Source organism: Sinocyclocheilus grahami, unplaced genomic scaffold (genome assembly GCF_001515645.1).
Source record: "Sinocyclocheilus grahami isolate Dianchi unplaced genomic scaffold, SAMN03320097.WGS_v1.1 scaffold1050.1, whole genome shotgun sequence".
NCBI classification, from domain to species: domain Eukaryota; kingdom Metazoa; phylum Chordata; class Actinopteri; order Cypriniformes; family Cyprinidae; genus Sinocyclocheilus; species Sinocyclocheilus grahami.
The window spans coordinates 241446-257832 of record NW_015506229.1 but is presented as its reverse complement, the minus strand read 5'-3'; the positions used below and the strand labels follow the sequence as shown (position 1 = coordinate 257832).

General features: G+C 36.9%; 1 protein-coding gene across 1 annotated transcript in view; it reads left to right on the top strand.

Moving 5' to 3' along the window:
• The window catches only part of LOC107566139 (VPS10 domain-containing receptor SorCS1-like), a 170177-nt gene that overhangs the window by 98375 nt on the left and 55415 nt on the right, over positions 1-16387 (top strand). Inside the window, exons 5-10 of the mRNA XM_016251514.1 lie at positions 5531-5689; positions 8821-8894; positions 12036-12100; positions 12876-12994; positions 14353-14442; positions 15790-15969. Of these exons, the coding sequence (XP_016107000.1) occupies positions 5531-5689; positions 8821-8894; positions 12036-12100; positions 12876-12994; positions 14353-14442; positions 15790-15969 (687 nt within the window). The remainder of the gene's footprint in view (positions 1-5530; positions 5690-8820; positions 8895-12035; positions 12101-12875; positions 12995-14352; positions 14443-15789; positions 15970-16387) is intronic.

Here is a 16387-nt window from a genome sequence, read left to right as displayed (position 1 = left end):
GAGGGTGCGTGGGTAGTCCGTTGGTTCGTCCTCCCGATCCGCCCACTGCTGCTCACTGGCGAGAGAGGAGGGTGAGTGTGATACGCACTAGATCGTCCACAACCCCCCGTCCCCTCTGGAGACCCAGAAATAGAGGAATTGCTCTTTGTCGAGAATTTGGGTACCACCGACCGAATGGTCAGTGGTGGAAAAAGATGAAAAGATTCTCCACCCGGCCCTCCTCTGGGGGAGGGAGTGGTGTGCTTACCATCTCCTGAAGAGCACGTCCCTCCACCTCTGGATCGCCCGTCTTCGGGCCTCTTGCTCTCTCGCTTGCCACCAGGTTTGGCGGGGGCCTGGACGGGCGGGGCTGCTGCCCTGCGACCGGCTCCACGGCACAGCTTTGCTGGAGGCCGCAGGAGCGCTGCTCTTGTTTTGACGGTGGCAGGGGGGCACTTGCAATCACGCCGTAGCGTGTAAGGTGGAGGCAGCTTCTCCACAGGTCGTATAGGCATCGCTGGGCAGTCGAATACCTACAGACCCGGGAGGGGAGGCACGGTTCTCCCTGCCGGTTGGAGGCGGTATTAGGACACAACTGCATCGCACCCGACGGCTCCACCGGGGGGACCCTTGTAACCCCCTAGCTGCCCCACCATAGAGGGTGGTGAGGGAGGAGGATCCAGCAAATCAGTTTCCGGCAGTAAAAAGGTGCCTTCCATGACCTGTTGAGCTCACGAACCTGTTGAGCCCAGGCACGAGAGACAGCGATCGTGACCATCACCCAGCGCCAGGTAACGACCGCATCCAGAACGCCCGGGTGATACATTGTCTATAGCAAGACCCACATCATCTTTATAAAGACGTAACGTCAAGTTTGCCAAGCAACGTCGTCTTTAAAAAGACGCACCCGAAATTGCTCTTTTAGGGGAAAAAGCTCTTTTAGCGTGCTGAGGTGCACAGGGGAGATGATCATCTGCAACACAAACGGGGTAGTGCAGCCTGATGTGTGCAACCCACTCGACATGGGAAACCACCACCGCTGAAGCGCCGGCCACCAACACGAAGAGCTCTCCAAGAGCGCGCTGAACTCGTTCAGTCTTCTTCTCTCAGTAGAGTAGTCAGGAGCAGAACGATGTGATCGCTCGGCTCCGAAGCGAAAAGCTGAATATGCGCTGCATCTGCTGCCTACTTATACTCAAGCTGTGATCAGCAGCAGCTGGATTCAATAATCGCATGCCAATGTGCATTGGCTCGTTTAGTTTACACTCTGAGTAGATTGGTCCCTCTAAGTGAGATCCCAATTCGTCGGTCCTCCGACGTGACGTCGAGAATGACCGACTGAAAGGGAAATTAAGTTACAGCAGCAAATGTGTTTGTTTATTTATTTATTTTGAATTAACTGGCTCAGAAATATTATTTAATCCAACTCAACCCAATAAATTAAATTATAGCAGCAAAATAATTTATTTATTTATTTACTTATTTATTTGTCTGTCTATTTATTTATACATACATACATAAATGCATACTTTTTTTATCAGTGTAGTGTTGTCCACTTACAATCAGAGCAGCTGTGATAGGCGTATTTTGTCCAAAATTACCTTATTGTGTTATATATTTGAAGTGTAATCCATACAATAGCTTTATGTGAGAAAAAACGAAACCTTTAGCATGATAGTCCTAAAGGCACATTGATTGATTGATTGATTGATTGATTGATTGATTGATTGATTAATTTGATTGATTGATTGGTTGATTGAGTGATTGATTGATTTGATTGGTTGGATTGGCATTTTTGGTGCTCCAGAGTTTTCACAATTGTAGTGTTTATTTAAGGTAGTTTTGTATGAATACATTATCAATCCGTCACACTTTCAGAACAATGAAACAATGAAAGCTTGCTGCCAATCCAATTAATATCCAATTCATGTCCAACATCTCACTACATTGGGGAAAAAATGGTGTATGAGATACTTTTAAGCAATTTTAGTAGTATAAATAAATGATTACTAGATATGGCAATAACACATTGAATTAAACCTGAATTTTTGAAGTAGAAAGACTAAAATAGTATTTTCATGTACTCCAATAATCTGTTAAATTTACCAAAAATAATTTACAAAAATCATAATTTTTTAACAATGCAGCATATTTTAAAAGTAGCTGCAATCAGATGTTAAAAGAAAATAAGGTTTCCATCAATAGACCGGCCCAAATAGCACCGCTGATTGGTTGGCATATGGGTCATGTTGGTTGAGTTGGCAGTAATGATTGATGAGCTGGTCTTCTGGGTTCCAGCCACTATGGTTAGCATTTGCATGTCCTGTTTGACGAATGGGCTTGCGAGCTCTCCTGCCCTGCACTACTTAATAATACTATTGCCCTGGAGAGCTGTGTCAAAAGCGCAATTTAAATGGAAACCGATTTCGAAGTGGACACTAACAGTTTTATGTGCCTGGAAAGAAAGAGGACAGGCCCTTGAAGAAGTTGCATTGACCCATATTACATCAGCAAGAGGGCTATTGATCTGATAATATAATCGAAACTTGTGTCCATAAAGTTGCTATGAGAAGAGATAAGATCCAGTCTGTTTAAAGCTTTACAAACCCAACGGAACAGAAAAAACGAGCCCAAAGCAGTTCAAGCGTTCAGTGATGGTGTAAAACGTGGAGCTCAGACACAATCCTTAGAGCCGACACCTCCAGCTCTCTGTCAATGATAAGGTTTCCAAACGTTTCAGCCTCGCTGATTCAATTATATTTGAGGCTGATTATATTTATTAATTTATTTTCAAAATTGGCACAAACTTAAAACTAGTGGCACACTAAAACAGAAAAGGGGAACAAAACAAAAACAAAAAAACTCTAGGGAAATTATAGATTTAACGGTCTGGCTGTGCTCTAGGGTGAGTTAAAGTGTGCACGCTCATGCCATAATGAATTACTCACTGGAGTGTGTTACAAGATTGACAGCGTTAAACAGATTTATGTTTGTGATCCACTGCGATTATGATGAGACCACACCAAGCAAATCAGGGATTGGAAATGAAGATATCACATTTAACACGAGCCGTGATGCCACAACATTAAAAGTGTTCATTAAGACTTGCAAATTAGGAACACGGTTTGTGAGTTCATCAAATTTTTGAGCTTCCTGTCTTGTATGTGAAGATGCAGTGTTGATGTTTTTATTTATTGGTTTGTTTTAATTGTGATTGACTTGTATTTGTTTTTAAGGAAACATTCCAGGTTCAATACAAGTTAAACTCTGTATATGTATATAACCTCTGTATATATAACCACAGTTCATGTGTGTGTGTGTGTGTGTGTGTGTGTGTGTGTGTTTATGTAACATATTTGTTGTATATAAAATAATACATTTGAGGTTGCTTTTATAAATATAATAATAATTACTATTTAAAATATGTGCTTAATATATTAATCTATCGTAGTAATCTAATAACATTTATTTTTAATTAATGTTTTTAATTTAATTAATCTGTCTACTTATCTATATTATTATTTTTTTTAATTCCTGTGATTGCAAAACTGTTTTCTGTAACCATTGATTGTTCCCAGTCTTCAGTGTCACAAGATCCTTTAGAAATCCTTCTAATATGCTGATTTGATGCTCAAAAAGCATTTCTTATTGCCATAAATGTCTTTAGTGTCACTTTTGATCTGTTTAATGCATCCTTGCTGAATAAAAGACACACACACACACACACACACACACACCAGCCTGGTCTCATGTTTATATGTAGGTATTAATACGTAACATTTACAAGCACAAAACATACACTTTTTAAAGTTTTTATTAATGCTAAAATGTAAAATGTAGACGTATTTCAATGTTTAAAACGTACAAATCGCTACGTATTTTTTAGCTAAAAAACTTACAAATATGTTCGTATCTTTTATACCATCAAGATATTCGTATCAATGCATTTTTATCATTTTATCAATAAGCGATTTAGATTTTTAGACCCCTTAACCTGCCCCCAAACCTAAACCTACCCATTTTATAGCGATATATATAAAGGATATAAAACGCAAATGACCGAAATCCACAGGAAAATAAAACTTTTAGTAACAATATAGCATTAACATATTTATAGTCGCTAATTCCACTCCTATCTAGAAACCTAAAAATTTCTTTACAGTATAAAAAACATGACAGACAGATAAATGCAATTAACGTTACAATCATTTATTTATTGCAAAAATGTAAAAAACATTACCAAAAGTAATCCAAATGACGATGTGTTGCACCCGCAGTCCTCTCTGGCGGAATACAGTAGGTTTGTGTGATCCAGAGCAGAATTTATGTTGTAAATCACTGAAAATATTATCCAGATAATTTTCCCGATCCATTCCGTGAACTCGTAAAGGCGCGCGCGCATCATTCAAACACAGAAACACGGCATGTCGCAATTTGTGACGAATGCAGGCGAGAGCCAATGAGCGTTTGATTATCCTACTGTAAAACCTGTCGTTTGAAGCGGCAACATTTGAATTTGTAAAGAGCGCATCAGTCAGCGCGGGCTTTGCTGCTCACGGTCACTGGACTCGCTACTCGGGATGGAGAAGCAGATCGGCGAAAAAAGGCTTGGATTTGGGTCTGTTCTTCGCAGTCCTATGGATTCGGAAGATTTGGATTACAGCGCACTAATAAAATTGTTTCATTTCGTAATTATGTTGCGTTTTTGGTGTATTTTATAGTTCTATTGTCAGTCACAGCATGTCGGAGAAAACGCCTTTTGTGGCCATGGCAAAGTAAACATTACATGACAAGTAAAGGTTAAACGATTGCAGAAATGTTATTTATTTTAAGGTTTAAAGTGAAGTCGTGTTTAACATTATGTAGGCATGTTCTTGGAAACGAGCTGGCAGCAGAAATCACAACAAAACCAAATGTTAGCATTTCATAAGTAAACGAGTAAACAATTTAACAATGCAATTGAAAACAAGGTAATTCATATGACAACTAAAAACTAATAAAATTAATGCCGCGATTTCAATATTCATAAGGATTCATTTTTAGGTGTCAATACGTCAGTTTTGTATGTTTAAATGCTGAAAATACGTAAGTATTTGTACGTTTAGAGGCTGAAAATACGTCAGTATTGTACGTTTTAGTGCCTGTAAAAACGTACGGAAATGTACGTTTTATAGACCTACATTTTACGTAAAATACATACGAATTATCATGCGATCACGTTGCACACACACACACACACACACACAGAGAGAGAGAGAGAGAGAGCAGGCATTTTTTTTATAAATTATTTAAATATAAAAAATACATTTATTTAATACATAGCATAATCATATATTAAATTAATACATTTTATGTTTCTGTTGTACTGTTGCACTGTATATATTTTATATTCACCAGTCTTGTTATTGCAGCCTCTCAACATTTTACAATGTCTATTTGTGGACAGAAGATCACAGATGAAGCTCCTGAGGTCCTCTAGCCGAAGCATTTGGTCCCTGAGGGATAGCGAAGACACTCTGCAGAGACTAAGAACCTGTGTTCTGTGTTTCAGATCATGCTGCTGACAGATCCAGAGGTGGAGAGCAGTTTGCTCATCAGCTCAGATGAAGGCGCCACCTATCAAAAATATCGCCTCAACTTCTACATCCTCAGCCTGCTGTTTCACCCTGAGCAGGAGGACTGGATCCTTGCCTATGGTCATGACCAGAAGGTGCAGAATCATTTCAGCTAAATCATTCCTGAAAATATAGCAAAGAGCATCTAATTATGGCACAAAGCTTTCAGCAAGGCACCGTTCATGCGGTTCTCTAATTATCAAGCTGTTATATTGCCAAATATAACCAAAGCCAAAGGAAAAACAAATTCATAGTATTTGCATTCTTGATAAAGAACATTCTAGGCACACGCTGCAAAGCAAGACGTAACAATAATGAAAGTATGCGTGCAAATGGATGCTAATTTGTATTTAGGCTTGAAATATGTCCTTAGAAGGCAATTATCAATGCAAAAGGAAATACGTCTTAAAGAGACAATTTCAGTGAGCTTAAATTTGGCAATTAAGACAATTTATGGATCCCCAGTCGCAAGGAATTATCATTAATTATATGGTTTCGAGCTCATGGTTTAGGGCTAATAAATTATGATATGTTTTTTATTCTTCTGAAAAGATTGTTTAAGCATCAGATATAATCATATCAAAAGATAATTTAACTAGTCAAGATTTGTTTTTATATTTATTTATTTATTTTCCTGATGAAGCTGATGAATCATTTTAATTCCTTCCCTCTTTTAATTTTGGATTAGAGCCATTCCTGAATTGATTTGATTGTTTTTCTACTCTTTGATGTGGATTTTAATTATATAACACATTTTTCTTCCCCAAATGTATATTCAAAAAATAAGATTTTCTTTTCAAGCATCTAAAAAACAAGTACAAATTCAAACAACAAAACTTTTCACAGTGACATGCAGTATGTCAAATAATGACAGTTTCTAGTCTCAAGGGATGGTGTTAAACAGCATTGACTTCAATTTTGACAAATCAACATTGATTTCATCCTTGAAGGAGGGCCACTGACAATGAATTACAATTAAATGAACATAATCAAAAATAATTATCAGCCAACTGACGGCTAATAGTTGACTTTTTGCTAAATATGCATGACTAGCCACGGCTGAAAGCCGCAAAAGCAAACAGCATAAAAAGAAAACAATCACTAATGTAATTAAACCCTATCCAAATCTCTGCCACAAATAAATGCATAATTTATTAGTGTTGACAGTTTTGCTGCCGTGTTGTCATTGGCAAGGTTCCTAAATTTGTTGAGGTTTTTTATGATGACATAATGACAGAGGGAATGAGCTAAAATGAAAAGCTCAGTAACCTTCAACACTTTTGTGCCTCTCAGCTGAAAAACAACAACAACACACACCTTAAAACAAGACAATGCTGGTGTTAAACCAACTGAGTGGCAATTTGGCCAGTGTGGGAGACCAGCTTGAAGCAGCTAAGACCAGTTTAGGTCTCCTTAAGAAGTTGTTTTCAGCAGAGCTCTACTCTTCACTTCTGTCTGATGTGGTTTAGTTTGATCCAGTTTGATTTGTTCTGTTGGTTTCCCATAAGTCTGTGTCTAAATATGACTGAGCTCCATCCACCCACAGTCAGGATGTTATATTGGATATGAGATTGTGATATCACAGTTCCCAACTGATGCAAATATATTTGCATCCCCCCCCCCACACTGTTTTAGAATCCTGGCAAAAATATGCTGCTTTGTGCAAGGCAAGTGAAGTTTCACACCTAGGGAAAACTTTTGCTCAACACTTTAACAAATGCCACATTTCATTCCAAAGTGCTGTAAGTACCAGTGTGACATGTTTATGTTTGTCATTTATATAAAATTATTTATCCCAAAGAACTGTGCACATAAATAGGATGCTTACTACCATACTGAGAAACATATACATGAGTCATTTTTATGACCCATTTAGTGAATTTAAGATTTCAGTGTTTGTTCTCTCGCTGATTGCCAATTTTCCACTGTAATTATACTAATTTTGAAATGATCATTTTAAGATTTTATTCTATTCTGTGTTTTATTGGAAAGTCATTCATAATTTAATTGGCTCAGTTCCAAAACCTAGTTAGCTCTCTACGTAGGTAGCATTTTAAGTCTTCTTAGGCACGCTTCTGATGTGAATTCTGTTCCCAATGTGTGACGGCTTCTAAGATACCTTGTTTTTTTATAAATTTTAGGGCAGCATCACATGTACCCAACTAAAATAAAATCTATTCAATAGTTTGGAGTTTGTAAGAGTTATAGGAAATATATTAGGAATATATATTAGAAAATATTATCACAATTAATTGCAATAAAATGGTCAAATCACATAAAAAATGAAATTTTTTAGCAAGTATTCACTTAAACACAGGTGGTTATGTCTTAAATGAATGTAAATAGTTGGGAGAAAATCAGATATGCATCAGTATATTAGATCTGTGCATTAGGTCTTAGAGTGACAGCAGCCTACTAATTCTGCTGCTGTCTGTGGAATTGATTTTAACCAAAGAAGAAAAGAAAAACAGAAAATCTCTCACTGCACTTGAATTAATAACTTTTATGTCTTTAATACAAATTAATGTTTAATAATACAAGTGTGTGAAGATTGTGCAGTGTTTTTTTTTTACATTTGATTATTCAAATATAGTTCGCAGATAGGGAGAACATAAACATTTTACACCATAGGATTTTTATGGATTTTTGATTCCAGTCTTGGAAGGATAGATTTATAAATAAAGAGAGCAATATATGAATTGCTTGATAATTTCAGTTATTTGTATGACACATTATCTGTGTTAAAACATGGTCAGGTCCTAAACTTGAGGTGACATATATAGAGAGAATATATAGGATTGTATTGTTTTCTTCATAACTGATTTTGAATGTGGAAGAGCTGGAAGACATGCGAACATGCGCAAATGTTAGTACTCATAAAAAAATTAATACATCCCATGTTTGGCATATCTGTGATAGGCTAAAATCAAAATGTCAAAAAATGCTATTTGTGTGGTGCATAGAGTTGCTGTAGAACATTTAGAAATTAGGTTTCATAGTGGTTCATAATTTCATAATGTGGCCTTTGAAGAAAGACAGCTGCCTAGGCAGTGAGGCAGTTCACTAGTTCATTGAACAGAGCTATTGATAAGAATCGAGTAAACTAAACGTACCTAAACAATGCCAATAGGCAGATGCGCAATTACATTATAGCAGCATATTACACCATCAGAAGAGACAGGAATCTTCATAGAATCCCTTTGCTAACACAATTTTTCGTCTTCAGCTCTACAGCTCTGTTGAGTTCGGCCGTCGATGGCAGCTCGTCCACGAGCGGGTGGCGCCCAATCGATTCTACTGGTAAGCTCTCTGTGTGATTTCTTCTGCTGCATGTGGAACATCAATCATTTGAGCTCCTGCATTCTGTGCCTGATAAAAGAATAAACCAAAGAACATGGACTGTTGTTCAATCCTGATGTGATCTTCCCCACTGTGTTCCACCACAAACGCTACCTCGAAGTTTACGTCCAAAGCTTAGAAACTCTTTAATGAATGTTGTCATTAGACCTTGTTACGGAGTCGGAGTCTGCATTTGCAATGTTGCAAATGATTTAGTCATTAAGAAAGCTTATTCAACTTGATCAGGATGGCTAATAGATGTCTAGACTGTGGTGATTAAAGAGACCTGTTGAGAAATAAATTCTAAATTCGATTCGATTTTATGTTTATCCCTGGTCTCAAGTGGACAAGCTGGAATGAACTGAAAGGTATTTTGGGCATGGATCAATTGAGTTTTTTTTTTTATAATTTTTTTTATAAAGTATTGTAAACATATATTGCACTGGATCTTTGGTATGTGAGACAAAATGTTATGACAGAAGTAAAAAAAAATAAAATAAAAATGTTAATGCACAAAGGAAATCATATTCCAAAACAAAGTCATGTTAAATACTGTATGTGTTAAGACATCTGGCATTGGCATTGATGAATTAACTGAAACTGCAGGATGGTTGTTTAAAACTGATTTTCATCTATTGAATTGTCACCATAGTGACATTTTTTTTTACTTAACAACATAACTATATTTTCATATTACACGTGTACTGTATTAAATGTAGTAGCCTTTTCCCCTGCTGTTGCTAACTAGGACCATTTCATATATATGAAGTCTATTGAGTTATATATTGAATGGTCAAATGGGTGAATTCTATTAAAAAGGTAAATGAATGCTACATTTGTGTTAAGAAACAATGTCACCTTACATTACAGTTTTGGTAATCACAATACAATTTAAACTCTCAACTGGTTGGTCAGTTTTTTTTCATTGATCATGTCTGTCTTTTTCCATCCAAATTCTAGTCATTTAGTACCAGCATTTTGTTTTTTGAGGACATTTTAGTGTGAGATTTTTGCATAAGCACTGTCAAAGTACGACAGAGCGAAGACATCAGAGAGTCAGCCTCGAGTACCGTTATTTTTAGGCTGGTAATGATCTATCCTCACAAGTTCCCATCTATGAACTCTCACATATGGAGTCTTATTATCTGAAGTGAGATGAGACATATAACCCTTAAAAATGTGTAGCTATTGACTATGTGAAATTAGATTGTCCCTTTTGATGAGATACACCGCCATAGTCGCAGCCAGTATATGAGATGATTGAAGAAATGGAGCTTTGAATGGATGAAATGGACTTTTGTATCTGTCAGCGCTTCAAAAGCAACTCAGATCTTATGCGGCTCGTTTCTGGCCTAATACCTGCACAGATTTAAAGTCTTGGTGGAACTGAATGGGTCAGAACTCCTTTACCTTTACAACTGATCTGAAATCGAAACCTAGTCAATTTTCTTTGAAATTGAACTGTTCTTGTGAGTAAGGGAGTAAGTAATAATCTTGGGCGTGAATCGAGTAAAACTAAATTAGCGCTGATATACATTATATGCCAGCATTGACTGGTTATCATAATGCACTTCTCGTTTGCTATGGGTTAACTATATCAGGAAAATAATGTTTTCTTTAGTAAATAAGCGATATAATAAGCCTAAATTGAATATAAAGGGAGAGTGTTTGTACTGAAAAAGAATGACGATCAATTTAAACGCACAACGCACGATTAGAGTTCAACAGTTGGGTTCCCAAAAGTTAAAATCGCATTTATTTGCTCCATACATGAATTGACTGTGAATGATAACTTACAAACCTTTACAGACAGACCTGAGCTACTAAATATAATCAACATATTTAAATCAATAGTTTTATATTTCTCCATTATGTTTTATTCGATTATGTCATTTACAATGTGTCATGGCCTTCATTAAAGCCATCAAGTACACAGTCTTGTACCCTTGTCTTTTTGTCAAGTTTTCAAATAAGTTTTTGCTTCAAATCAGCGTTTTTAATGTTATGATTCTCCTCATAGCTGGTTGGTTTGGTTCATGACTTTTAAAAAATCTGTATGGGAAAAATGAATAAAAAAAAATATTTCTTCAACCAAGGCCACTGATGAAGTGGGCCGGCACTGTAGAACTTTATTAAGCAGCTTTTTGAAATACTTGTTTCTGATTGGTCAATTGTGCCATAGATTGTTATCATACCTCTTGTATAACACCACTGACGCATTCTCTCGTTTCATACAAACACAAGTGGTGCCAGTATGTGTCTTAGTTATTTATTGTAATGCAAATTACTTCAGAAGAGTTCAGTATTAATATTACTGTAATATCTCGGGTGATTGTTTGTACATTGTAATGGTCCATTTTTCTTAGCGGAAGCTATACATCTATGATTATAAAATCAATATCATGTCCGTCCATTTATTAATTTATTTGAGTAGCTGTGTAATAAGTGGGTTTTTATACAGTCAGCTCACATTAGTTATAATTTTTGCTAAATAAACCTCTTCACTATGTGGATTGCAGGTCAAACTCAAAATAAAGTGTGCGAAAGAGGTGTAACTGTTCATTGAATTCACCGCTCTGCCTTTAAAATATTAAGGCTGATCCCAGAGCACACCAAGGGATGCTATATTTGGGAAAGCGTCAATACTTCCAATAAGTGTCATGATAAAGTCTTTAGATAGTCTGCTTCTACCTTTGTGTGTTCCTCTCTGGAGAAGCTCTCTCTGATTTTTCAGTCTCGAATAAATATTTCATGCAACAATGATTTTTTTTCCACACTAAAAAGAGCGAGAGAGCTGTGTGCGCTGCCTGTGGGTGTTCTTGGGAAGCAAATGAGAAGGGCTTACTTTTAATGATGTCAGGATATGCTCCTTGCTTCTGTCAGAAAGCACAGATAGATGGAGATGGAAATGGAGACTTAACAGTATAGGGTGTTCTGATGGTACTTTCTCGACTTAACCTGCATTGCTCCTTTGTGAGGCTAACATAGATCTTTTAGATCTCTTATTTTGACCCATCTGTTGTTGTGGGAAACACAAAGGATTTTCATTTTCCAAAGCTCATTTTATAAAACACTGTTTTTTATTTCCTTTGGGCTCTCCAGGTCTAAACTGGGCCTTGATAAAGAGCCGGGCCTGATTCACCTTGAGACCAGCATCTCAGAAACCCGTAAGTCTGAATGGCATCCCTGGACGTGCTTTGATTACATTTCAAGAAGCAATAATTCAAACATGGCACAAGGCAACACTTAGAGGGTTCAAAACAGGCTTCACATTAAAATTCAAAACGGACAGTTCTGCACCAGCAAATCCGTTTTTTTCCGTATTTGTCATCAGTAATTAACATGAAGAAACACGCTGCACAAATTTAGTTTGTCTATTCTTTGTTGAACCTATATTTCTTATGATTGACAGAAGCTACACGTGTCAGTTCTACTGTACGTGGTCCCTCAAAAAGGTTTTTTTTAGACTGTTTGAAGTTAATATACAAGGACAATTCGGGATGCTGGGTACAATTGTAACTTTTTTTTTAAACTTACACGCTACTAGAGATTTTCCTCTCATGGTAAAAGTTAAATTTATGTGTGTTGATAGTAACAGTACCATAAATCAACCTATATTGAGAAACATTAGATGGCAATTGTGGTTAGGTAGTGAATAAAAAAGTTTTAACTCAGAAATTGCTAGCAAATTTCACCAAAAATGACAAATTAATCGCAAGTAACACATTGAATTAAATCTGAAATGTTGAAGCTGAAAGACTAAAGTAGCAGTTTTGTTTTATTTGCAACTTTTAAAAATCTTTGGGCAGCTGTAACATGTAAATACTATAGGAGAAACCCTTAAAGTAATTAAGTTATCAATATCAATATTACTATTATCTATCTTCAATCTAACTGTCTATCTGGAAATCCAATATGCCCTTTGTCTTGTTGTTGTTGCAGAGGCTCTTTATGTCACATGCAAGCTTCAGAACTGCACAGAAGCCAACAAGGGCAAACCTTTTCCTGGATACATTGACCCCAACTCCCTGGTGGTCCAAGATGAGTATGTGTTTGTTCAGGTGAGTTATTTATAGAGGGGAAACCTTTGACTAGTATGGCTATAATAATTGTTTTTTCTTATGATGTTGCACAATTGGTGGCTGACTAAATACTTTTTTGCCCCACTGTATCAATATTCAAGCATTTTCCACAGCTCATTTATACTTGAATTTATTATACCTAGTTTACCCTTGAGTTTTAATTTAAGCGCAAACATGGTATCTTTTTTATATTATTTTAGTTAAGTACCTTTATTAAATTATTCAGTTATGTGTGCACTTTTCAAAATGATTTCATGGGAAGGCTGTTCTCTTTTAAAAAACACACAACCAACAAGTTTATTTAAAAAAATGGCTGGAATTCATTACACAACTTTTTTTTGGCCCAGATTTTTGCATTGATTTACAGTCTGTAGAAGTTGCTTGTTGCCAAAGTCAGAGCCAGTCTACAGATTTGAGTTGACAGATTTCAAGATTTTCAGAAAATCAATTCCATTTTTTTTAAGCTTCAGGCTATTATTCCAACTGATTTTAGAACACATATTTGTTTTCATCTGTCACATGCCTTCTACCAACAAGACACATGCTTTCTTCATGAGTTTGTTGTCTTCAGAACAACATGAAAATTTGTTAGTGTGTGATCCTCAGTCATTTAGTTTATGCTAGCCATTTTCCCCTCTGTAACTTTTTACGAAATCAGCAAGTGTATGATGCCTAGTGTTTTAAAATCTGTTCTGATTTTAACAGTTATGTAGTGTATTCCAGACTTAAATTTCCAGTCTGAAATTTTAGCACTTTAAAAAATAAATACGACCTCACGGTGTGTCAATCACGTTGACACACTGCCTCCGAAGCTTTCGTCTGTTATAAAAAAAATTGGACCAGGTTCGAGTTTCTGAGTTTTCATATCTGTAGCAAGCATTTTGATGGGAAAGGATGATGAATACAAAAAATTCGGACTCAGTGTGCAAGGACCTTTAAGTTCAAAGTCTTTTGTAGTGTAGTCCAGGTGTGCTGTCTGGGACACATCTGGATGGATGCAATGCTGATGCGTTACTTTTTTAGACACTTTTGAATATTGCAGACCCTCTTTACTCCCATATTAAGCACTTAATCTTAATCCCAGGTGTAAACAGGGTCTATGAGGTGCCATAATTAAAGCACAGATAGAAACTAATCCTCCAAATCCAGTCTGTGTCATGCATTTGGCACAGTTTCAACTGCGATTCAATTATGATAACGTGATGATAACGCACCAATCATATCGCGATGCATAATGCGAACCCTAATATGTGACCAATATCTCGGTAGAACTCAAAATGTTAACTTTTTCTAAAGTGTCTTTGTCCTGTCTATTTGTGATCCCTCCATTACCCAAGGTGTCAACCGGCGGTCGGCCAATCTACTACGTGTCATCCAGGCGAGATGTGTTTACACCCATGAAGCTTCCCAAATACACCCTTCCAAAGGTAGGGTAGCTCATTCACACTTGCTCGACACAAAGTCAGAATCTGCTACGCTGTGACAGAGTAAACAGACATTGCTATTTCAGACCCAGATCATCATATCCCTCAATGTTAGCCTTTAAAGCTTCAAACCTTTACAAAATCCTTTACAAAATCTGGCAGGCTCTTGCTTCTGAGTGAGTGAATTCGGGGACGCAGATGCTACTGCGGTCCCTCGCCTCTCAGGATGCTGTATTATTATTCAAAGCTTAAAATCTGCTGCGCTCACATGACAATTAAACATGTTTTATTTAATCAAGCTCTCGGCGCTCCTTTAAGCACACACCCAGCAACCCTTGCGCGGTCTGGGGTAGATGAAATTCGCAAACTGCCAGCATGTGGTTTTGTTGCATTTGCCCAACTGACAAGCTCAATTTAAGCCTAATAAGAATATTTGTCGTACGCCAGAGCTGTGAGCAAAACAAGGCAGGTGAGAGAAGGGTCTGATACTGATTATTAATCGGATTCAGCTCAGTGGGGTGAAACCGCCACTGCTCTCCAGCTGTCCACATCCGTCCCGGTAACAACATTCATATTCAATCTCGCTTGATTAGAGGCAAAAATCACATTAAAGGTTAAAGTCATCCTCCTCTGATATATGCAAATGAGAAGGGTAAAGGTGTTTTGATGCTTGAATATAAAAAGGCACTTAAGTTGTTTGGAGTTCGGCCTACTTTTTTATTTTTGATGGAAAAGACTGAATAGAGTTGTTAAATCATTTGAATGGCTCAGTTATGAACCGCACTGGAAAATGCAGTCGGCTCATCAAGAGAATAAAAGGCAATTGAAGTTTAGTGACTTCAGTGGCAGTTTTATTGACAAAATGCACATTGTATGAATAATAAATACAGATATAGACAGCTAGATAAAGGGAAATTCTTGACAACAGCAGTGACAATATCATATATATATATATATATATAGACAGACAACTGTATGTGTGTGTGTGTGTGTGTGTGTGTGTGTAAACCTGCATTTTCAGCATCATTACATCTTCAGTGTCACATGATCCTTCAGAATTCATTCTAATATGCTGATTTGGAGCTCAGAAGCATTTCTTATGTCTTTTTTTGCATTATTATCAAATAATGTCTAATACAAAACTGAAGTCATACAGCTATACTGGGCCGCACCAGTCAACCTAGCGCATCAATTATAACCCACTATTATAAAGCATTCCTTGTCAGTTTTATACACTTCTTTATTGACATGTTTATACCAACATTTGGATAATGCCGGAGGCAGAATATTCTTTTGTCAAATAAATCACAGAGATCTGTCTTATGAAATGTCTTTTTTTTTTTTTCCCAGGATCTGCATGTGATCAGTACAGATGAGAACCGGGTCGTGGCGGCAGTTCAAGAGTGGAACCAGAATGACACTTGCAACCTGTACGTGTCAGAGGCCGGAGGCATTTACTACACGCTGGCTTTGGAGAATGTCATGAGCAGTATGGGACCAGAGGGAAATGTCATGATAGATCTATATGAGGTACCTCTCTCTAAAACACAACAGTGTCATTTATTTTCCACACTGTACAGATGTGTGCTGATTCAATATCACTGCTTCATGCTCGCATTTCTCTGGATATTAAAAGCATGATCAAATTGAATGCACTAATTAATGCTAATTGGGTGTAGTGCTAATTGATTTAATAGCAGTGCTAATTAATGAAGGTATTCATTACATGACTATCAGTGGATTATCTAAACAAGGAGCAGTTAGGAACCCAGAATACTCTCTTTGCATCTAAATCTATCGCTAAAAGGGGAAACCATGGACACAGTGTCAAATATGATAACAGATTTTGTACCATGCAACAGTTTTTTAAGTATTTTCAATTAATATATTATTATGTTAGATAGATAGATAGATAGATAGATAGATAGATAGATAGATAGATAGATAG